The following is a 22,775-nucleotide window of genomic DNA, read 5'->3' on the forward strand; positions in this document are numbered from 1 at the left end:
CATTAGAAGTGCCCATCCAAGAAGGCTCAAGGTCATTGGCCACAGATAAAATAACGTCAAATCACATTATATCTATCATAGCTTTGATTGGACTGATCATGTCAACATCATACTTTCAAAATCTTAACTAGCAATCTAGACAAGCAGTCATCATCATGAATCAAGTTGACAATCTACTGGCAAATCCTTTTTCAAACCTTGTCATATGAAGAGAAATTATAGATAAAAAGTATCGGTGCTCGTCGGCCATTGGAACATTACACAACAAGTTGGAAATCGAGTGCTGAGGCGTGATCGCAAACTCAGGTTCCATCCCAGGCTGTGTCACAGGTGGCCGTGACCGGGAGATGGCTCACAATTGGCCCAGCGTCATCCAGGTTCCGGGTTTGGCCGGCCAGGATTTCCTTGTCTCATCGTTCTTTAGCGACTCCTTGTGGCAGACTGGGCACCTGCAAGTTGACTTTGGTTGTTAATTACTTTGGTTGTTTCCTCCGACACATTGGTGCGGCTGGATTCCGGGTTAAGCGAGAAGTGTGTCAATAACAATGCGGCTTGGCTCTTGGCTTTCACCAAGTCTGTAGGGGAGTTGCAGCGACGAGACAAGATCGAAAATTCTGGCCCATGGCGTTGCATGTGAATGTTTAAACTTTTTAATTTTCTCCAAAATTTCAAGATATCCAATTAGTAAAGTTTGAATACATTGGCCATGCTGTCAATCCAGCATGACTTCTGCCACATTCAAAACAACTGGAAACTTGGAACTGGAAAATCTCAGACTTCAGTGAGTTCAAGACAACTGGGAAATTGGGAAAAAAAACTAGCTCTGACTGGGAAAATACAGAAATGTATTGAACGCTCATCAAAATTAGGAATCCAATGTGCCATTTGTTTATTTCTGTGTTTACGTGACTAATGCTACTACTTTTTGGAAAATGTGTTGTATAAGTTAAATGTTAAAGTTAAATCTAAATGGGCAAATGCTTTGCACCCTGGGAGGAGTGGTAATGCATCTCCCCTCTGTATTTTCTCATGTTGGTTCAGGCTGTTTTTCTGGTTATAACTCCTTCCACACTGGGAGCAGTAGAAAGGCTTTCAGTTAAAATCTTTCCTATTACTCTGAGACACATTATAAATACAGGCACATATACCTAGTTAGAGTTAAAGCAATAAAAAGGTGGAAGAAACATGATTGAAGTCAAGCAGAAAATGAAATTGGAGACAAAAATAGAGTGAACAGTTTGGAGAACAAACTGGATGAGCTCCGTTCGAGACTATCCTATCAACGGGACCTGAAAAGCTGTTTCCCAGTGTCGTGGCTGAATGACTTGGATAATATACATCTCTTTGTTAAAATCTGGTGCACCATCTCTAATGTTAAGGAAGTCTAGAATTGTTGCTCGCCTGAGTTAGAATACCTCATTATAAGCTGCAGACTATACTATTTACCCAAGAGAGTTTATCTATATTTTTTGTAGCTGTCTAACAACTGGGCACACACTGGTTGAATCAACGTTGTTTCCATGTCATTTCCATACAATTAAGTTGAACCAATGTGGAATAGATGTTGAATTGACATCTGTCTCCAGTGGGTATTTACCACCACAAACCGATGCTGGCACTAAGACTGCACTTAACGAGTTGTATAGAGCCATAAACAAACAATAAAATGCACATACAGAGGCAGCGTTTCGAATGGCCTGTGATGTTAATGCAGGGAAACTGAAATCAATTTTACCACATTTTTACTGGCATGTCACCTGTGCAACTCTAAATCACTTTTAGAGCAACACTTGACCATGTATGAGAGCACCAGCTGTTCCTGGACGCTGGTTTGATCTCGCTCTACAGCTGCACCATTTAGAACATCTTGACTGGCTACATCACAGCTTGGTATGGCAATGCAAGGTGCTACAGAGGGTGGTGAGTAGGGCTCAGTACATCACTGGGGTTGATCTCCCTGCCATCCAGGACCTGTATACCAGGCGGTGTCGGCGGAAGGCCCCAAAAATGGTCAAATACTCCAGCCACCCAAGCCATAGACTGTTTTCTCTGCTACCGCATGGCAAGTGGTACCAGTGCTCCAAGTATGGAAACAATAGGACCCTGCACAGCTTCTACCCCCAAGCCATAAGACTGCTAAACAAACTTGCTAAATAGCTAGTCAAAATAGCTAGTTACCCAGACTACCTGCGTTGACCCTTTTTTTGCACTAACTCTTTTGCACTGCCTCTATGGACACACACTGGACTCTACTCACACATACTTACACTGACACCCCAACACACACACACACACTACATACGCCCACACACACACATAACACGTGCACACATGCATACTGACACCACACACACTCACATTTTCACACACGCTGCTGCTACTGTCTATTATTTATCCTGCTGCCTAGTCTCTTTACCCCCTACTTTACCCCTACCTATATGTTCGTAGCTATCTCAATTACATCGACTCTACTGATACTCATATTCATTTTCTTTAGCCCTGCATTGTTGGAAAGGGACCCTGAAGTAAGCATTTCACTGTTAGTCTAAATCAAATCAAATTGTATTGGTCACATACACGTGGTTAACAGATGTTATTGAGTGTAATGAAATGCTTGTGCTTCTACTTCCAACAGTGCAGCAATATCTAACAAGTAATATCTAACAATTCCACAACAGATACGTAATACACACAAATCTAAAGTAAAGGAATAAGAATATATAAATATATGGATGAGCAATGACAGAGCAGCATAGGCTAAGATGCAATAGATAGTATAGAATACAGTATATATATATATATATATATATATATATATGAGATGAGTAATGCAAGATATGAAAACATTATTAAAGTGGCCAATGATTTCAAGTCTGTATGTAGGCAGCAACCTCTGTGCTAGTGATGCCCATTTAACAGTCTGATGGCCTTGGTCTCTCGGTCCCAGCTTTGATGCACCTGTACTGACCTCACCCTCTGGATGGTAGCGGGGTGAACAGGCAGTGGCTGAGGTGGTTGTTGGAGACACCTGAAACCCCACCTCTTCAAGGAATACCTAGTTTAGGATAAGTAATCCTTTCACACATCAGATAAATGATTTAGATGCAATATAAATAATGGCTGTTCCACTGGATGTCAAAGGTAATTCAAAAATTTGTAATAGCTCTGGATAAGAGCGTCTGCTAAATGACTTAATGTAAATGTAAATGTTGTTGTCCTTGATGATCTTTTTAAAAACTCTTGTTTATTCAGTTTTACACACATCACAGATAACACAAAACAATATAAATAATATATTCAACTTGAAAAAATAATAGCTCAAAAAATACTTAATAGCTATAAAGATACTGTACTTTAGACAAGTTAAACACACCGGGCAGAAGGCTACAAAGGTTAGACAAGTTAAACACACCGGGCAGGCTTTAAAGATTAGACAAGTTAAACACACTGGGCAGAAGGCTTACAAAGGTTAGACAAGTTAAACACACCGGGCAGAAGGCTTACAAAGGTTAGACAAGTTAAACACACCGGGCAGAAGGCTACAAAGGTTAGACAAGTTAAACACACCGGGCAGAAGGCTTACAAAGGTTAGACAAGTTAAACACACCGGGCAGAAGGCTTACAAAGGTTAGACAAGTTAAACACACTGGGCAGAAGGCTTACAAAGGTTAGACAAGTTAAACACACCGGGCAGGCTTTAAAGATTAGACAAGTTAAACACACCGGGCAGAAGGCTTACAAAGGTTAGACAAGTTAAACACACCGGGCAGAAGGCTTACAAAGGTTAGACAAGTTAAACACACCGGGCAGAAGGACAAGTTAAACACACAAAGGTACAAAGGTTAGACAAGTTAAACACACTGGGCAGAAGGCTTACAAAGGTTAGACAAGTTAAACACACCGGGCAGAAGGCTTACAAAGGTTAGACAAGTTAAACACACTGGGCAGAAGGCTTACAAAGGTTAGACAAGTTAAACACACCGGGCAGAAGGCTTACAAAGGTTAGACAAGTTAAACACACCGGGCAGAAGGCTTCAAAGGTTGAAGGGCAACTGCAGTACAGGGAAAGAGCGGACACCTCACCATTGTTCCTGTAAACAGACTAGTGACGGATGGAGAAATGCAACCACTCACAGTCACAGAAAGTCATGGCCACAGACCAACCATCCAAAGATAAAGTTTACAATGCTTTTTTTTAAAGTATTTTTTTTTAATGTAAGTGTGAACAAAATAAAAAACAAGGCAAAACAAGCTCACATTTTAGCCTCTGACAGGGCAAGATGAACAAGGCATCTGCAAGTCACATTCAATAGGAATCAATAGGCACATCATCAACCTTAATGTCCCCCAAAAAAAACACAAAGAAATGCTCATCCAACCCTTAAGTCACAGGGGAGTCAAATACAGACTTATCTTTGTTTTAATATGAATGCCATCAGAGGATGGACTGTTTAAAGTAAGACCGGAATGGAGCCCAAGCCTCATAAAACAGTTTGGGGGGGTTCCCACATGTATTTAATTTAATTATTTTTTTCTAATTTAAGAGAGCAGAACACATCTCCCACTCAATATTTATAATATGGGGGAACTGCTATCTTCCAGTTCTGGAGTATTAGCTGTCGAGCTAAAAGAGTTGTATAAAGCAACAGTGTCCGACTGAATTCTTGACTGGGGGGTACATATAGGCAGTATTCCAAAAAGGGCTGCAAGGGGAGACGGATCTATATCAGTGTCATATATATCAGAGAAACATTTCCATGTTAATTCCCAGAAACCTGACAGTTTGTGACAGCCCCAAAACATATGATACAGTGTGGCTGGTTCTGTTTTACATCGGACACAGGTAGGATCAAATTCAGAGAATATTCTTCCAAGTTTGGCATATACATCTGAAATTGTACCCCTAGGAAGCTAGTTTGGCACAAAGATGCTCTCTATAGCTGTATTCGCTGGCCTATGGGGAAATTCAGGTGTTTTCGCTCTGACAAAGTTCCTAGTCTGGAGATAGCGGAAGAAGTGGGATTGGGGGAGGTTGAACTTTTCCTGTATAATCAAAGAATAATTGGGCTAGTGAGGAGGGGCCCAGTGAGTGCCAGATGCCAAAAGCCCCATCATTTAAAGCCTCAAAGGCTAAACGGAATTGATTCCAAATTTTAAGAGACAATTGGGTTGACACACCTTTTGCCTAGGGACACTGGGAGAGACTAGCACAACACAGAAGAAAGCGCAGCAGGTTTACATGATTCAGACTCCATCTGGACCCAGAGTGGTCTTGGGCCAGTAGGATCAGTCTGCAGCCAGTACAAAAGGGCTCTGAAATTTGCAGCTCAGTAGTATGTCTGAAAATTTGGTAGAGCTAAACCACCCAATGCCTTAGGCTTCTGTAAATGTTTTCTACCAATCCGTGGTACTTTGCCATCTCAAACAAAATACATGAATGTTTGATCCAGTGAATTAAAAAAAGAAATGGGTAAACATTGAAATAAACATAAACATTTGGGCAACACATTCATTTTAATGACAGGAATCCTTCCAATAAGAGAAATGAGGTAGAGACTTCCAAAAAGTAAAAGATTGTGTCAAACTGTCTGCTAGAGCAACAATGTTTTCCTAAAACAAATTTGAATATTTACTTGTCACTTTAACTCCCAAGTAGGTGAATTAATCCCGGACAATCCTAAACTGAAAGCTTGTAAAAGAGCACTTTAAAGCAGCCTTATTTACAGGAAAAAGCTCACTCTTGCCTCGATTCAGCTTGTACCCCGAGATTGATCAAAACTTTTTAAGAATAGATCATGTATATTATAGATAGAACAGATAAGGTAATGAGGTATCAGGTTTGGAGATAAACAAAAGGAGGTTGTCAGCATATAGCGAGACTTTCTGCTCTAAGCTCGCCCTGATTATACCTTGAACGGCATCATTAGAGTGCAGTGCGACGACGAGGGGCTCGATTGCCAAAGCAAACAACAAGGGGGAGAGTGGACAACCCTGTTTGGATCCGCTGAGCAAGGGAAAAGAGTCAGAGGACAAGTTGTTAGTCTGTACCGAAGCCATGGGAGAAAAATAAAGAATCTTTATTCACGGAATGAATTTGGGTCCAAAGCCAAATCTATAAAGGGCAGCTGTTAGGTAGTCCCACTCACTGGTCAAAAGCTTTTTCCGCATCGAGCGAGACCACCACCTCCGGGTCCCCCAGCGCTGGGGAGTACAGTATATTCATAAGGCGTCTAATATTGAAAAACTAATGCCTATTTCTCATGAAGCCAGTCTGGTCAGAGTGTATTACTTGGGGTATCGAGCCTTCCATACGGATGGCTAAGAACTTGGCTAGGATTTTGTAATCACTGTTAAAAAGCGAGATTGGGCGATAGGATCCACATTCCAGGGGTCTTTGTTTTTCTTTAATAGTAATGAAATTGAGGCCTGATAAAAGGCTAGGCGGTAGCTTTGATGTATTAAGGCATGAGGCCTCAGATTTACAGATCTGATGTACAAGGAGTTTACTGGCCTTGTCGCCTTGTTCGTACACTCTGTATCAAGCGAGTAAGAGTAATTGTTCAGCTTGTCTGGTAGAAAGCTCATTAAATTCAGATTGAAGTAGTTGATGTTCTTTATGTAGATCAGAGGAAGGATATGTAGCATGCTTCTCATCCAATGTGGCTATGGCTTCGCTCAGGTCTCGAAGCCGCTGAGAGCGAGCTTTGTTTTTGTTGGCTTGTATAAGAAATAATTTAGCCACGTATGTATGCTTTGAGAGACTCCCATATGGTAGAGCAAGACATACCTGGCGTTGAATTAATTTCTAGGAATAAGGTGATTTCAGAAGAAATGAAATTGACAAACTCCTTATCTGAGAGTAAAATGGATCAAATGAAATGTGTAGACTCGGAACATTTACAGTTTACTGGGTCAGTACAAATGGATGCAGTAAACAAATAACCAAAAATATTTTGAGTCAGTGAGACACTATGTAAACAAACTTAATACAATTAAATTAAAATGACTGAATGCTTGTAAGGCAAGCACACTAAAACAAAACAAAACATTAGATCACATCAAATAAGCCTGAGTGGGTTCGCCAACTCCCCAACTATGCAATAATAGTATGTTATAACTAAACATAGTTGTACCACAGGTGGGCTACTTACTTACTATCCACAGATCAGAACAGAACAGTTGCTGATAGCCTCCTCCGGAGAATCAAAGTTGTAGTCTTTACCATCAAGAGTAAGCCATAGATAGGCCGGACATCGCAGTCCATACTTCACACCTGGATGGTCCCGTAGTAGTCATTTGGCCTGCCCCAAAGCTGTGACTGCCTGGACACAGTGGGGGAGTAGAACTGGTAGATGGAGAAGCTCTGTCCTTGAAAGCTCAGAGTGGTATTGAGGGCTCATCGGTGAATCTCCATCATCTCATGGAAAAGGTGCACTTGAAGAATGATGTCACGGGGCCTTCCACCATCCCGGGGCTTTTGGTGCAGTGGCCGGTGGGCACGATCAATCATGGGCTTCTCATCCATGTAAGAACATCCTTCAGCAACCCAGAAACAAAAACCGTGACGCGAGGCATTTCTGATGACTGGGACCGATACCAGTCTCAGGTTATTGCGGCAAGAGAATCCCTCTAAACTCACACAACTCTTCTGTACCTTTTTCAGATCAACAGCCAGGTGTTTCACGTCAGCCTCCAGGGGGAGGTAGTTAGGTCAGAGACACTGGTAGCGGAGGTCTCCAGTCCTGCAATCGTCGTAGTGTGCTACTCTGTTGTTTTTAATGATGTGATTGCCGGCACTGTCTCGTTCCGCAGGATGGTTAGATCTGCTTTTAAAGTATCAGAAACATCCTGTATTCAGGCCTCAATCATAGCAACTACCTCTGTTTTCATTTCAACTATCGCAGAGCGTAGTAGTTTGGGGCCTCGAATGTTAATTTCAAAATAGAAAGCCGATTCTAGATTTGATTTTGGATTGGAGATGTTTGATATGAGTCTGGAAGGAGAGTTTACAGTCTAGCCAGACACTTAGGTATTTGTAGTTGTCCACGTATTCTAGGTCAGAACTGTCCAGAGTAGTGATGCTAGTCGGGTGGGGCCGGGCAGCGAATGGTTGAAAAGCATGCATTTGGTTTTGCTAGTGTTTAAGAGCAGTTGGAGGCCACGGAAGGAGTGTTGTATGGTATTGAACCTTGTTTGGAGGTTAGTTAACAGTGTCCAAAGAAGGGCCAGATGTATACACTGTATTATCCTCAAAGCGGGCAAAGGAGCTGTTTAGTTTGTCTGGGAGGAAGACGTCTACACTTGTTTACGAAGCATGTGACAAATCAAATTTGATTTGAATTACAGCATTACTACAGCTGCGTTCACACAGGCAGCCCAATTCTGATTTTGTAGGCCATCATTGTAAAGTGTTAACTGACTTGCCTAGTTAAATAAAAGGCTAAATTATTTTTTTTTTAAATTCCCCCCACTAAATTGTCTTTTGACTAATCACATCAGATCTTTTTCAGAGCCAATTAGTGAAAAACATAACAGAATTGGGCTACCTATCTAAAAGCAGGCTACTAATGTAGTGTTACGGAGAGCTGCATTGAAAACAGTGTGAACAAGGTGTATTCCTGGGCCTAGAATGTGAAAAGGACGTCATGTTTTTATTCTAAAATGCTGAAGAAAATGAACTTTATTGATATTTAACAAACATTCAAGGGTATTAACCTAATAAAATGAACATTTCAAATGATATGTACAGTAAAGATTACGGTCAGAATCTTATTTTATGAATGTTTCAATATATTTTAAGACAATAAGCATCCATACAAAACAAACATTATAAATAACAATATGTGAATACATTTGAATAAATAAACATTATATTGTTATGGCTCATTGCTTTTTCCTAATGGTGTCCAGCACCAGCAACAATTTGTTCTGGGTGTTGAAGTAACATCATTCAGCAACATGTCTGTACTGTATAATGACAGTGAAACAACCGATACATGTACAGTATATTTAAAACATAGTTAACATACACAACCTTTATATTGACGAAATATAGTAATTCCATAACATATCTATTTAAAAATGGCCTGCAATTAATAGAAGTTACAATGCAATCTTGTATAAAATAATAATTAAGACAGCAATTTTGGTCCATTTTGACATAAGAAAATCTCATGCAACTAAAATATTGCGACATCAGGCTCAATGCCAAACCAGTTTAAAATTTAACTTTGTGAAAGGACATCGACACTCTTTCAACCCTGTCATACCATTAAAGAGAAGTATTACCTTGAATGTTGCCAAACTGGCCGGCTCCTCATGAACTGCTACTCAAACATGTATTTCTGTATTAATTAAAATAAGATACTTTGGAATGTAGATAAGGAAATGATGGGTGACCTGCCTGAATTGTTTATAGGCCGTAACAAAAACAAGAAGTGCCTGCACATTTGCCTGCACATTTTCAGGATCGGCCTGAATCATCATGATTTAAAATCGGACTTTCATCCCTGACTCAATAGAAAACCCAACTGTTTGAAATGTTCAACGTACTCCCACCGTGCCCTGCCTTATGCAATGTAAATATTTAAAAGTGCATCATGCCCTTGCATAACCAACATGTTGGTATCTCACTGTGCTATACACACGGTCTCATCCACCTATCCTCATCAACTCATTCCTGACTTTAGCAAGAACTACCTCGACATATACTGTAAGACTCTTTCTAGTGATGGGCACAGATCATCTTTCTAATTCACCTCCTTGTTTCAATCTAACATGCTCTTTACTCAAATTGTCTTGTGACCACTCCATCCAGACAATTCCAAATCACAAACTCACTAGGACTGGTGCATGGAGATATCTCCCTTAATGTTATCTCGGAAAAGGTTGCTTCAAACTCAAAGCCCATTTTTCTGGCCTGCCTAGTCATGTTCTTGGTCAGTCTTCACTCTTTCGCTGTCTTTTCCACAGCCGTTTTGATAGGACTGCCTGGGCTATTGGAATGCAACACCCGCAAAGGGTCGTCACAAGAAGTGATGGTCTCCTTGGAAACAGCACCAGCTCGTTCTTGGTCCTGTTGCATATCCTGATCAGACATGATGGGCTCTGCTTCTGGGTTCTCTGCGTTGACCTGTTGGCTCCTCTTCTTTCTGTAAACCAGGTGTCTCTTTAGCAAGTCATGCCTTTTAACTTGGATCTTAGCCCCTTCCAGGTGGAGCAACAGTCCGTTGCTAGATGAATAGAACAGGTCAACATGGTTCTCCATCTGCAGCTGCTGGAAAAGGCACTCTTTCCTGCTGTCCATCTGGTGGGGAGTGACAACAGAAACACAACTTGAATTTGACATGAATAGGTCATTAAATCTACAAAGTCATATGGTACAATGAATGTGAATAGTGATTTGGGAGAGCAGATTTGACTGTTCCCAGAGTGGCCATCCATGGGTGACCTTGCCATGCAATACTTACAGAACTGAACAACTTTCCCTCGATGTCCACACATAAGAAGTGTTTACTTTTAAAGTCCAATATTGGCACACAGTCACTTGTTTCTGTTCTTATTGGGAGGACAACTATGGGAAAAAATAAATAAATTTCACACTAAGTATGGAGACAGACAATTTATTCCTTTAAGCAAATGATTTAACAATCCTACAAAATAAGGCACTTTGTTGAATTAGTTAATTTGGACATGGTCAGGACACTTGGGCTCTATTTACAGCTGGCATTAAGTGTCAAATGCATTTGTTTTTGCAATTTCTTCATGTAAAAAACTGCCGCACTGGCATTTTCCAGCCCTAACGCCAACCTGTCTAACAACAGCTTGCTTGTGCTGAGTGGAAGGGGTGGTAATAGTTGAGGTGTGTCCTTAAAAACAAGTGCAAAACTGACCATTTCATGCAGCGCTAATGGGAGGTTAAGACCCACATAAGCTAGTTAACGATAGCGCAGTTGATATTGGAATGGTTTTGGAGAGCTGAAGCGCAGACTATCCAGCCTCATGGTGCCCATGGAAGATTGTGCATTTTGTGCTGGTGAATGCCCTATTTAGAAACTTAAAACACTATTGGTTTCTGGCTGGGCCAGTCAAGGACATTCAGAGACTTGTTCTGAAGCCACTCCTGCATTGTCTTGGTTGTGTGCTTAGGGTCATTGTCCTGTTGGAAGGTGAACCGCCGCCGCCCGAGTCAGAGGTCCTGAGCGCTCTGGAGCAGGGTTTCGTCAAGGATCTCGCTGTACTTTGTTCCGTTCATCTTTCCCTCGATCCCGACTAGTCTCCCAGTCCCTGAAAAACATCCCCACAGCATGATGCTGCCACCACCATGCTTCACCGTGGGGATGGTGCCAGATTTCCTCCAGACATGACGCTTGGCATTCAGGCCAAAGAGTTCAATCTTGGTTTCATCAGACCAGAGAATCTTGTTTCTCATAGTCCGAGAGACCTTTAGGCAAACTCCAAGCGTGCTGTCAGCGTCTTACTGAGGAGTGGCTTCCATCTGGCCACTCTACCATAAAGTGCTGCAGAGATGGCTGTCCTTCTGTAATGTTCTCCCATCTCCACAGAGGAACTCTGGAGCTCTGTCAGAGAGACCATCGGGTTCTTGGTCACCTCCCTGACCAAGGCCCTTCTCCCCCGATTGCTCGGTTTAGCCGGTCGGCCTTTCTAGGAAGAGTCTTGGTGATTCCAAACTTCTTCCATTTAAGAATGATGGAGGCCACTGTGTTCTTGGGGACCATCAATGCTGCAGACATGTTTTGGTACCCTCCCCAGATCTGTGCCTCGACACAATCCTGTCTCTGGGCTCTACGGACAATTCCTTCGACCTCATGGCTTGGTTTTTGCTCTGACACGCACTGTCAACTGTGAGACCCTACATAGACAGATGTGTGCCTTTCAAAATCATGTCCAATCAATTTAAATTTACCACAGGTGGACTCCAATCAAGTTGTAGAAACATGTCAAGGATGATGGAAACAGGATACACCTGAGCTCAATTGAGTGTCATAGCTGAATACCTATGTAAATAAGGCATCTGTTTTTTTAAATACATTTGTCAAAATGTCTAAAAACCTGTTTTCACTTCGTCATTATTGGTTATTGTGTGTAGATTGATTAAATACATTTTTTTCCTCATCAGTTTTAGAATAAGGCTGTAACGTAACAAAATGTGGGAAAAGTCAAGGGATCTGAATACTTTCCGAATGCACTGTATATATAAATAATGTAATGAAATTAGATGTATAAACTTTTTTACATATATAAACCAGTAGGGGAGCCTAAAGATAAATAATCCACTTGGTCAGAGATAACCTTTTTAATTAGTTAAGTAGTAACATTTCAAGTGAGTATGTTTGGGGCAACCAATGCATGTCAAAATCATCTATTAAAAACTAAGTGAGACTAGGCATTGGTCTGAAGCCGAAAAACAAAAGGAAATTCACATGAGCACCACAATGCCTTTTCCACCCATGCTCTACCAAGGTTTTCCAGCACACAGCTTTAACCTACTACAGTAGCTATGTTGTTATTGTACTTCAAACTGTGTAGGCAGGCTGCTTAGGATTCAAACCTTCTCAAACAGCCTAATTCAGGCTCTTAGAGGAGGTGCTTCCACAATAATGTGATTTGTACCGCATATAAGATAAAGCATTGGATTATTCACACACCACAGTAAAACATTATCCCATTATGCTACTTTTTCAAGCTAAATGAAAGCTAACTTTGCTTTTATATGTACAAGACCATCAGGCTTGTTTAAGCGGTTTTGTCTTGTAGTAATGTGGGTCATGCCTGTATTTCCTTAAATTACATGTATTGCTAAAATAAAGGTTTAACATTTTTTTATCATAATAACATCCTTTTTTGGTCAGTAGGTGCCCAACATAACAGGTGGCTGTGTGTTAGACACAGTAGCTCAAATAGATATAGCCTGCCTGCATTCCCGATTTCTGTAACTATTAGCTCACCTGTGTAATATTGAATTAAGCTCAGAACCAACCTGTGTTTCAAACATGGTCCTGTTTTGACAATCGCTGTGCTGATCAATATACAGTTCATCACTTCTGTTAAAATGTGTAGCTTAAAGTTAGGTTTGTACTTTTTTTGCGATAGATGGTGATGCAACAATAGTTCACATTTGCCCAGGTCCAACTGTAAGTGCTGTTATTGTGAAGTGGAAACGTCTAGGAGCAACAACGTCTCAGCCACGAAGTGGTAGCCCACACAAGCTCACAGAAAGGGACTGCCAAATGCTGAAGGTTGCAACACTCACTACTGAGTTCCAAACTGCCTCTGGAAGCAAAATCAGCACATCACTTATTTTTACAAGAAACATTGTGTTGAAAATCCCGAAATTTTTGCATAGTCAACTTACACACTTATCCCACCAGACATTCCACCAGGCGTCTTTTCACAGTCCCCAAATTCAGAACAAATTCAAGAAAGCGTACAGTATTTATATAGAGCCCTTATTGCATGGAACTTCCATCTCATATTGATCAAATAAACAGTAAATCTGGTTTAAAAAAACAGATAAAGCAACACCTCGCGGCACAACGCCTTTCCCCTATTTGACCTAGATAGCCTATATACCACTGCATACCCACAAACTATGTGTACCTTTTTTTTTGTTAAATGTATGTAGTTCTGTCCTTGAGCTGTTCTTGTCTATTGATGTTCTGTATTATGTTTCATGTTTTGTGTGGACCCCAGGAAGAGTAGCTGCTGCTTTGCAACAGCTAATGGAGATCCTAATAAAATACCATTAAAAAAAAATGTACAATTTGGTGGAGGAGGAATAATGGTCTGGGGCTGTTTTTCATTGTTCGGGCAAGGCCCCTTAGTTCCAGTGTAGAGACATCTTAAACGCTACAGCATACAATGACATTCTAGACGATTCAGTGCTTCCAACTTTGTGGCAACAGTTTGGACAATGCCCCCGACACAAAGTGAGGTCCATATGCGGCAGGTGGTTAGAGTGTTTGACTAGTGGTCAAATCCCCAAGCTGACAAGGTACAAATCTGTCATTCTGCCCCTGAACAGGCAGTTAACCCACTGTTCCTAGGCCGTCATTGAAAATAAGAATTTGTTCTTAACTGACTTGCCTAGTTAAATAAAGGCAAACAAATACAGAGATGGTTTGTTGAGATCAGTCTGGAAGAACTTGACTGGCCTGCATAGAGCCCTGATCTCAACCCCATCGAGCATCTTTGGGATGAATTGGAACACTGACTGCGAGCCAGGCCTAATAGCCGAACATCAGTGCCCAAACTCACAAATGCTCTTGCGGCTGAATGGAAGTAAGTCCCAGCAGCAATGTTCCAACATCTAGTGGAAAGCCTCCCCAGAAGAATGGAGGCTGTTATAGCAGCAAAGGTGGGTAAACTCCATATTACACCTGATTCTACTATTCATGGTCTTGATGAACCGCTGAGTAGAACAGACAAGCCTGCATAACGCTGTGGATCGTCAACAGCAATTTTGATAACTCCTGATACAAACGCTGCAAACAGAATGACAAACTACTGAGAAACGGAAACACCTGTAAAATACATTCATTAGACAAGTACAAAAAAACTATTGAGAAAAATTATGGACATATTTACAAATATGCACTGGGACAGGTTCTGTAAATCATTGAACACAAAACTTCAGCTCAGATGTCCTAAGAAATGCCTACACAGCTGTTCAACTCCAGAAAAAGAACATGTCCTCGTTTATAAGTGGCAGTGTAAATTGAACACTCGCTTTTAGATTGTGTGTAAAATAAAAACGAGTCAAAACTTACATTTCACAACTAGATAACTTTAAAATAAAAGCATAGTGTGAAAATAGTTTATTACAGAAAACTAAACTTACCCAGAGAGTTTATGTCGATGGCTTTATGTACATGTCCATTCAAATTCACCTTCAATAAATCATCTCCTACATCGACAGACTCTGAGCGCTTGCTCGTTCCTTTAATTGTTTTGCACGGCTGCGATGGGTCTAGGTGCACAGGGAAACAATTTACCGGTATTGATTGGTGTAGAGCAGCCAGCCAAATCGCGAAGAAAACCGGGTGCATGTTGGGGAAATGTGCGGGTTCACACGCTAATCCGCGAGGTGCTCTAGCTGCAGTGTTGACAACAATTGACGGGAAAAGAGGCCAAAAGTTATATTTGAAGATTGACAGCTCTGTGACTGGCCCAATCCTGTCGATGGTTTTTGTCTGACCGGATGTTAGTTTGAGTTTCAAAAACTCATTATATAACACGGCTAATAGTACATTATGCTCGCTTCTACCTAAAAAAACGTGTTAAAAACTCCCAGGATCAACAGAATGATGTAGTTTATATGTGCGGGAAATTATGTATGGAATCGTTTAAATCCTACATTAGTAGGGAACTTCACCACCCTCACCTCAAAGGTAATTGGCCCATGTGCCATTCCTGCTCTCTGCTTGAGCAATCGCCTTTACAGGGGTCTGCATTTCTATTGGTTGGTACAGTTTAGTTGCATTTTACCTGCATGTAGAGGTTGCCTACCTGAGGGTCTGGGCTCTCTTGTTTATTCCCCCTAGCCTCTTCTCTTCTTTATAAATACTGGACAGGTTAAATCTCTCTCTCGCTTGCTCACACACACATACACTTCTGTCCAGTTTTTGTCCCTTGGCTTATCCCTGAACACATCTGGTGTGTAGGGGACCAAATGGAACCATATTCTTCCCAAAACGTGGCTAGATTTATTTTTGCCAGAGGGGGGAGCCCCAGCTGCACACACACATCATAGTAATATGAATGTGCTTCAAAAGTGCAGTATAATCCTTGAAAGAGTTCAGTTTACTTATCAATTGCCACAAAGAAACACTCGCTGGCTTATTTTATATTGAATAGTGTATAATACACTTCTCAATCTAAAATACTCAGGGTGGCCTTGGCAAAATCAATACATGGGAGGTTCTATCATATAAATCCAGTTCACAATTGACATGAACCATAGGCATAACAACAACCCATATAAAACATGTTTTATTATTATTGCAGGAACACAGTTGACTGTTGTGCACAGCACATACGTACAAAAATAAAAGGAAAACCATTTTTTATATATTAGTATTCTTACTCGTCAACATATTTTTTTTCCCCCCAGAAACAAATGATTGGAGAAGTCTGTTTTTCAAACTAATTTACAATCATTTCAATAAATCGGAACTAAGGCAGAAGGTAAGGTATATGTTAAAAAAGACGAAGGGGATTTAGATGATGCACACTCCCCTCAGTACAGGAATATAAAACTGAGTGAGAACACAAACTAAGGCTGCAGACACACAGGGCACACACAGACTCACTACCGCCACCTTTGCACACGTTGGAGAGCCCACAATGGATTGCATTGTAAGCTACTGTAGGCTTGAACACCATTTGCGTATCTAACACTCTTTGAGCAGCTTTAATGCATTTAGTACAAAGACTTGTGTGAAGGTCTAACAGGTGTACACTAAACTAGGTGCTCTTTATGACATAAGAAACCATTTTGACTGAGGCACAATTCTCACACTTCCAAATATCTCTATTTCAGTTCATGTATTTGCTTGTTAATAATAATAATAATAGATTTGTTTTATATAGCGCTTTTCATACAAAATCTCAAGGTTGTCCAGATAGTGTCCTGTTGTCCATATAGACCGGCCAAAAAAATATGAATGATAAATACAATAGGATGTTGTTGCACCACCCAGATTAAATGAAACCATGAATCCTGCTACGTCATCCCAGAAAGACACATGCAAAACGGTAGAAAAGCTAGTTTTCATTCATTCCACAATCCTGAATAGATCATTCTCAAGACATTTTTCAGTTACATTGTGACAATATAGGTAGGCTTGATCTGGTGCCATCTGTAGAGAAAACTCTACTCGGAAGACTGAACAAAACTTCATAACGGCCCACATCCAAAACAGCCTTTGTGTTACATATTTTCATTGTTTGCCATCCTCCTTGTATACCATCTTCCTTGGAAGTAGTGCTTTGCTAGCACTGCACAGCAGGACAATTCCTGACTCAATGTAAATTGATCTGATAACACCTCTGCTTTCTCTTTTGCTGTGGCAGATACAGAGTATGATGGGTGTACACATGGATGCTTTCTGTGTTCCATCTCAACTAGACACTGCATCGAGCCTGCAGCCTGTCTCTTCCTACTACAAGTACTTGGGGGGGAAGGTAAGTACCAGCTCAAATCCATTTGACAGTTGGCTACCGATGAATGCTGTGTTGGAATAAGAATTGAACAGGTGTAAATGTAAAAGAGGTAAACGATGACAACATCTTATGGATTTATCTCTGACGCACCAAACATACCTATAGCACTGTAATAACCAAAGATAAACCGTCTTTAAATCAGATTATGCCACTCCATTCCCAATAAGTCCATGCTCATTGCCCACCAGTCAAAGAGAGGTACAGAATCATCAAACCACTTACACCTAAAAAAAAATCACTGTATGTCATTCATGCAAGGTTTTCTTCGAGCTACATATCAACCATGAATAAATAAAGGAATAACAGAGCGAATGTAGGTCAAAGGGGAAAAGAGATCCGGGTCAACCCCGGGTCAACCTGAACATCACGTGCCTAGACACAGTGAAAGAAGTCTATGACTCTGACCTTGGACTAAAATGGCTCCGGATGGGAGAGGAAGGATACTTCTGGAATCTCATGGCCATTGCTGAACAAAGGCTTTTACAGTGTCCACTGGACAAGGGGGGTCTGCTCGGGTATTTGGGGAGTAGCTTGTCCAAAATGATCTGCATCCTTAGCAGGTTAAAAGAACAATGGGTACCACATGCACAGTCCCATATAAGTACTCTTCTTCATGTCAGTACAGCACTGTATGGGTTTATCGCTCCACTATGGAAACAGTATTTGAGGAGGAGAGCAAGCAAGCATTGACTTCAATGCACAAAGCCCAAACATCACTACTGTAAAGCCTTTGGGGAAATGCTTTGAGACATTGCTTCTGTTTTTCTTTCACACAAGACCTTACAACTATAAGCAATGAAAGAGAGAAACAGGTACCTATGAGTACAATCGTTATGATCTAACTATCAGATATTATATGTTAAATACAGATTGCACTAGCTACCTGAAATATTGTTAGCAAATCTCAGTTGCGTGAAATAAGCAACATCTCTCAAAAAATGTCAATGTAATATTGACATTACTTCAAATGAATGCAGCTGACCCTCATATCCAGAGTGAATGTGAAAACAAGCACTATTTCTGCAGCTCAACATTTACTGCAGAAATGGAGATACTGTAAATGCAACAACAGACATCGAACCAGCGCACAAGTTAAGGTTTCAACCCTCATCAGTTTCAAAAGGAATCAAACTGTTTGATTTCTACAGCAGGCTCCCTTTAGTCCAAGACCAGGCACATACACACATTTCAATCTGGTCTGACCATCTAGCCATTATACACTTAGCCTCATAAAACCATCTGGCCTCATAAAAGCCAGGATTGTCAAGCCCCCTAGGATGGTGGGTCTCCAGCTCTAGCTTTCCACATCAATGGCTTTGAGCTCGGACACAAGAGTCTCAATTAGAGTCTCAATTACTTGATTGATGTTATTCTGAAAAGAAAAGAAACAGAAGATACTTGTGGGCCTTTAGGAATCGGGCTAAAGCCCCCTGGAGTGTATGAGGTTAGTGATGACCTGCGTGTCATCCCTATTTCTGACTGGAGGGCGCTTTTCTCGCATGCAAGGGAAGGGGCTCTCAAGTAGGAATCAAAGGCACACACCATCTCATCACAAAGCAAGGAAACAAACAAGTGCTCTAGTTACCCTTACTATACAATGGTATAATGTTGACACAGAGGATGGAAAATGTCTAGTCCTTGATTGATAACGACAAAAGTTCAAAGTAAACAGGCATTCTTCTCAGTAGAAATTTCATGCACACATTTTTTTCCATTCGGTGACGTGGCGCTTTGAGGTAATGAAAAGTATCCATTTCACTTCTAGAGGCTGAGCTGTCATCCACTGACAGGGCAAGGTCTCCACCAGATATGGCAAGCACCCATATAAAGTGGAGGGGACAGGCGAAGCTTCTCCACCCCTTATATAATACTCATTAAAATAACAAGCAGCAAATAATGGCATATCCATAAGTTGTAAAACAAAGTAAGCTACTGAAATGTACATATAAAAGGCTGAATAAATACCATCATATATAGTGGTATTTCTTTCTTTTGCAGTCCATTTGTATTGGTGTATGCATGTATACAGTATAATGTTACCTGGAAAACAATCCACATGTGCAAATAAGTGAGTTATTGCCAGTTTTGCTCATATTCTGGGGAGGAAGTGTGTGACAGTCATGGCAGTGGTGGCCTTTTTGCCTCTCTTCAGACGGCCATGCTTGTTGAGAGCAATGTAGGAGCCTCTGTAAACGGAAGACTCATAGGCGTTGTAGTTGTTTGGCAGCATGCTCTCTCTGAACTTGCACTCATCATGGAAGACTGTCTGAAAATAGCAAAGGAGAAAAAGCCTAAGAAAATGCGTGGCCAAGTCTCGTTTCACAGCTAGCAGTTTGATATGGTTGTACAGGATGCACAGAAAAATACTTGCCATGCAATCATTTCATCCTCATCCAGGATTGGTTCACATGTAAAGTAGGGAAGCCATGCACTAATATATTGGAGCACATTTGGGGCTGATAGCAGGCCATGAACCTGCAAACCTTTGTCTCTGAAGACTAGTACATCTCTTGCTCAATCTAAAATTCATAAGAAATAAAAGTGTTTATTAAACCGTAAACGTATGTCCTTGAGGTGATATCTAACGAAAATTACATTTACCACATATTTTTTGAAAACTGGAACTCAAAACTTTAAATCAACTGAGATCATCTTGACATATCATATTCATTCAATTTCAAAGGAAATTACATTGTGAATGTTGCTGTTTTGGAGTAATTTGTGCTATTGGGAGCATGCTAACAGAGGCCCTACCACTCCCATACTTTGTGCTTGATAAAGACAATGCTAAACTGCAGCTTACTGAACAAAAATAAATGTTGGTTTGCTTACTCCCTGGGTCTATTGACTTATTTTTGTGTATTAATAAGATGATGCAAATGTGAACCATCCCTTTAAACATCAATAACTGGGGTATTACGCACAGGTAGCACTGCTGTGACACTTATTTCTCACCCATATGGGTAATTAATTAGCATATTAACCAATGTGTTATTTGTGAAATTATCGATGTCAAAAGGTTTTTAATTGCATACACTTTGTAAGTGTATTTTGGGGGGGACTGTTCATTCATGCGCAATTGGAGAGCTGTGGGCCTTATTGTGCGCACCTTGCACTTTGTTCATTGCTAATCGTGTTTGTTTAATTGTATAAACAATTGTCTAACAATATTTTTCAGAGTATTTGTTGGATAGACATTTTTTAAAATGTTCTGCAATAATACATTGTGAAAAGACGGGATGTGCTGGGACTTCCAACAGGACTGCCTGATGACGTCCATCAGAGAGACCCTCATGGACTCACTTTTGAAATTATCATTCCTGACTTCTGGTTCAATGTCCATAATCAAAGGATGCACTTCGATCAGTGATAGCCATAGCCTGTGAGTGCAACCTAACATGTAAATAGGCCTAATATTCATATTTAAAGGACTAATTGCATACAGTCCCAGGTCCCGATGACAGGTTCTGGAGTATCGGGGGGCTTTCCCTCGCACGCAGGGCCGTATTACAGCGCGTGACACAATTATGCGTCTGTTAACCTCATCATTATAGCCGAAGGCAACTCGACCATTAACAGGCCCTTAGCTCATTTACTGCTTATAATTTCTAAATAATGCATAATAAGATTGGGGGAACATATCGTTAACAATACCAAATAGCCTACCATTCCATTATCATATTTATTCTCACATAATTCACAGCACACGTTAAGATAGGCACACCCAATAGTTAATATTACATGCAAATAAACCCCGACCAGTCATAGCGTGATAGCAAAGACCACTATTCTCGAAGCCATTAACAAATATTGCAGGAAAATAAATGGAATAGCCAACTGTGCATACCTACCGTTCCGTATAACCTTCCTCGGCTATTCATTGCGACAAACAGCTCACTCCTTACCCCATACAAGCTAACCACTCCTCGCTCTACCGTTGAGATCTCTATTAGACCTAATTGAACAAAATACCAGATATTAGATATTGGAAAAATACATCCGATCAGATAGGTACAAAATATGGTTCATAGTGGTTATAGCATATGCTGTGCGTCTGTGGGTGTAACCTTGCAGATTGCTACGCAGGATGCTGAGTCTTTGTTCTATATAAATTCCCACGTTCAATTTTCGACATATGCTCAGAAATGTATAGGTTTAGGCTATCATGTGGACTTAATAATTGCCCTTTTGAACGTACACGGTGACTGTTAGTTTCTGGGCCGCTGTAGGAGCCAGTGTAAAAATAGGTTGTTGTCTAAATACGTCCATACATTCATGTCATGTTTGAGATTAAGGAGACAGTTATCACTGATGGATACTGTTTTTAATAGATTTGTCTTTTGCTCTAGAAGACATTCAATGCTCCCTTCGCGGCTGATGACATATCATGCAAAATGGGCTATAGATGCTGTTAGATCCATAATTATCGACGACGGCCCCTTTATGTGATGTATATTGCGTTACATCTGTGGAAGCAACTCACTGTACTGGTTTTCATTATGTACACCATTTATCCTCCCGTCTGGGAGGACCTGGAGGTGAAACCCGATACCCGCGTTGCAGTATAGCCTCCGGACTCTTTTGATACCTAGCAAATAGTCACTCTCCCAGTTCAGGTCCGATTTCTCCCCCGAGATGCCCAGAATGGAGCGGGAGAAGAGGGTCTCCCATCTTTTCTCCAATAACGTTGCATTTGTCCTGCTCGGAATAGGATATGATGACACAATCCCCACTATGAACCCCAAGAGAACAATCGCAGTCAACGTCCAGTGCGTGCTGGCCTCGTAGGACATACTGATGAGGAACCTTTGCGCAATGGCCATCCGGTTTACCTTCGGGGCACGTGGTCAAAATGAATGGCCCTAAAAATACCACTCTTCTTGTTTTTCTTCCTTCGGCATGCTGGCAGAGGATTATTTTTGGAAAGCTGATCAGGGGTCTGGGCATGAGACGACAGCCCCAATGCAGAGGAGTAGAAATGGGAGTGCGCGTGGCAGTGCTTGAGATGGTGGCGGTGATGATTACCATGTTTTGCAGCCCCGCGCCTCCCTCTCTCTGTGGGCAACGCAGGCCGTGGAGAACACCACTCACCAGAACCCTGTTTCACCTTGCCAGGCTATCGCATCTCTAGATTACATCATTCTGAGTTCACTGCTGCCCCTTCGAATAATACAAAGGCGGAGGATGGGGAGAGTGAAGTTGCAAGCAAGCAAGAAAAGAGGCGCTGAATTGCAGTGCCAAGTCTGTGGAGAGTTCAACCGAACACTGTCACAGCGCCCGTGAAACCGAGGAAGGGAGAGATCGCATTGGGTGGCGTTAAGCAACTGCGGAACATGATGGACACTTTGGCAGCTCCCAAATTGGGTCGGTGGTCATATGTCTGACAGGCTGCTTCCTTATTTAGAAGGAAGGTGTAAAAACAGTCCACTTGTCACCGGAGAGCAATGGCACCCTTGGGGGCCACTTCCTATGCTGCTGGTTCAAGAACTTTCCAAACCAATTATTCTCATAAAACACTTGAATAGGCTTAC

The 22,775-nt window shown here is 41.2% G+C and overlaps 2 protein-coding genes across 2 annotated transcripts; both read right to left on the bottom strand.

Annotated features, from left to right (window-relative positions):
• Positions 1-8,662: 8,662 nt before the first annotated feature.
• On the bottom strand, positions 8,663-15,347 carry LOC135524185 (fibroblast growth factor 23-like). The gene is made up of 3 exons (XM_064951491.1): positions 14,861-15,347; positions 10,470-10,573; positions 8,663-10,306 (listed from the first exon to the last, which is right to left on the bottom strand). Exons 1-3 carry the CDS (start codon positions 15,066-15,068, stop codon positions 9,947-9,949), a joined length of 672 nt encoding a protein of 223 aa, XP_064807563.1. The 5' UTR covers positions 15,069-15,347; the 3' UTR covers positions 8,663-9,946.
• Positions 15,348-15,995: 648 nt separating this feature from the next.
• LOC135524186 (fibroblast growth factor 6-like) lies at positions 15,996-22,145 on the bottom strand. The gene is made up of 3 exons (XM_064951492.1): positions 21,728-22,145; positions 21,096-21,199; positions 15,996-19,510 (listed from the first exon to the last, which is right to left on the bottom strand). The coding sequence occupies exons 1-3, from the start codon at positions 22,065-22,067 to the stop codon at positions 19,334-19,336; spliced, it is 621 nt and encodes a 206-aa protein (XP_064807564.1). The 5' UTR covers positions 22,068-22,145; the 3' UTR covers positions 15,996-19,333.
• Positions 22,146-22,775: the final 630 nt, after the last annotated feature.

The sequence above is a fragment of the Oncorhynchus masou genome, chromosome 31 (assembly GCF_036934945.1).
Source record: "Oncorhynchus masou masou isolate Uvic2021 chromosome 31, UVic_Omas_1.1, whole genome shotgun sequence".
In the NCBI taxonomy this organism is placed as follows: domain Eukaryota; kingdom Metazoa; phylum Chordata; class Actinopteri; order Salmoniformes; family Salmonidae; genus Oncorhynchus; species Oncorhynchus masou.

Bases quoted from the DNA above. Each gene is read 5' to 3' on its own strand.
- LOC135524186 (XM_064951492.1), bottom strand. From the start codon at position 22,067: ATGGCCATTGCGCAAAGGTTCCTCATCAGTATGTCCTACGAGGCCAGC. The intron at 21,200-21,727 runs GTGAGTTGCTTC...TTGTTCAATTAG, and splicing joins ACATAATGAAAACCAGTACA to GTCTAATAGAGATCTCAACG. The intron at 19,511-21,095 runs GTAGGTATGCAC...TGCTATTTTCAG, and splicing joins GAGGAAGGTTATACGGAACG to ACAGTCTTCCATGATGAGTG.
- LOC135524185 (XM_064951491.1), bottom strand. From the start codon at position 15,068: ATGCACCCGGTTTTCTTCGCGATTTGGCTGGCTGCTCTACACCAATCA. The intron at 10,574-14,860 runs GTAAGTTTAGTT...TTTTTCCCATAG, and splicing joins CATCGACATAAACTCTCTGG to TTGTCCTCCCAATAAGAACA. The intron at 10,307-10,469 runs GTAAGTATTGCA...ACTCCCCACCAG, and splicing joins AGGGAAAGTTGTTCAGTTCT to ATGGACAGCAGGAAAGAGTG.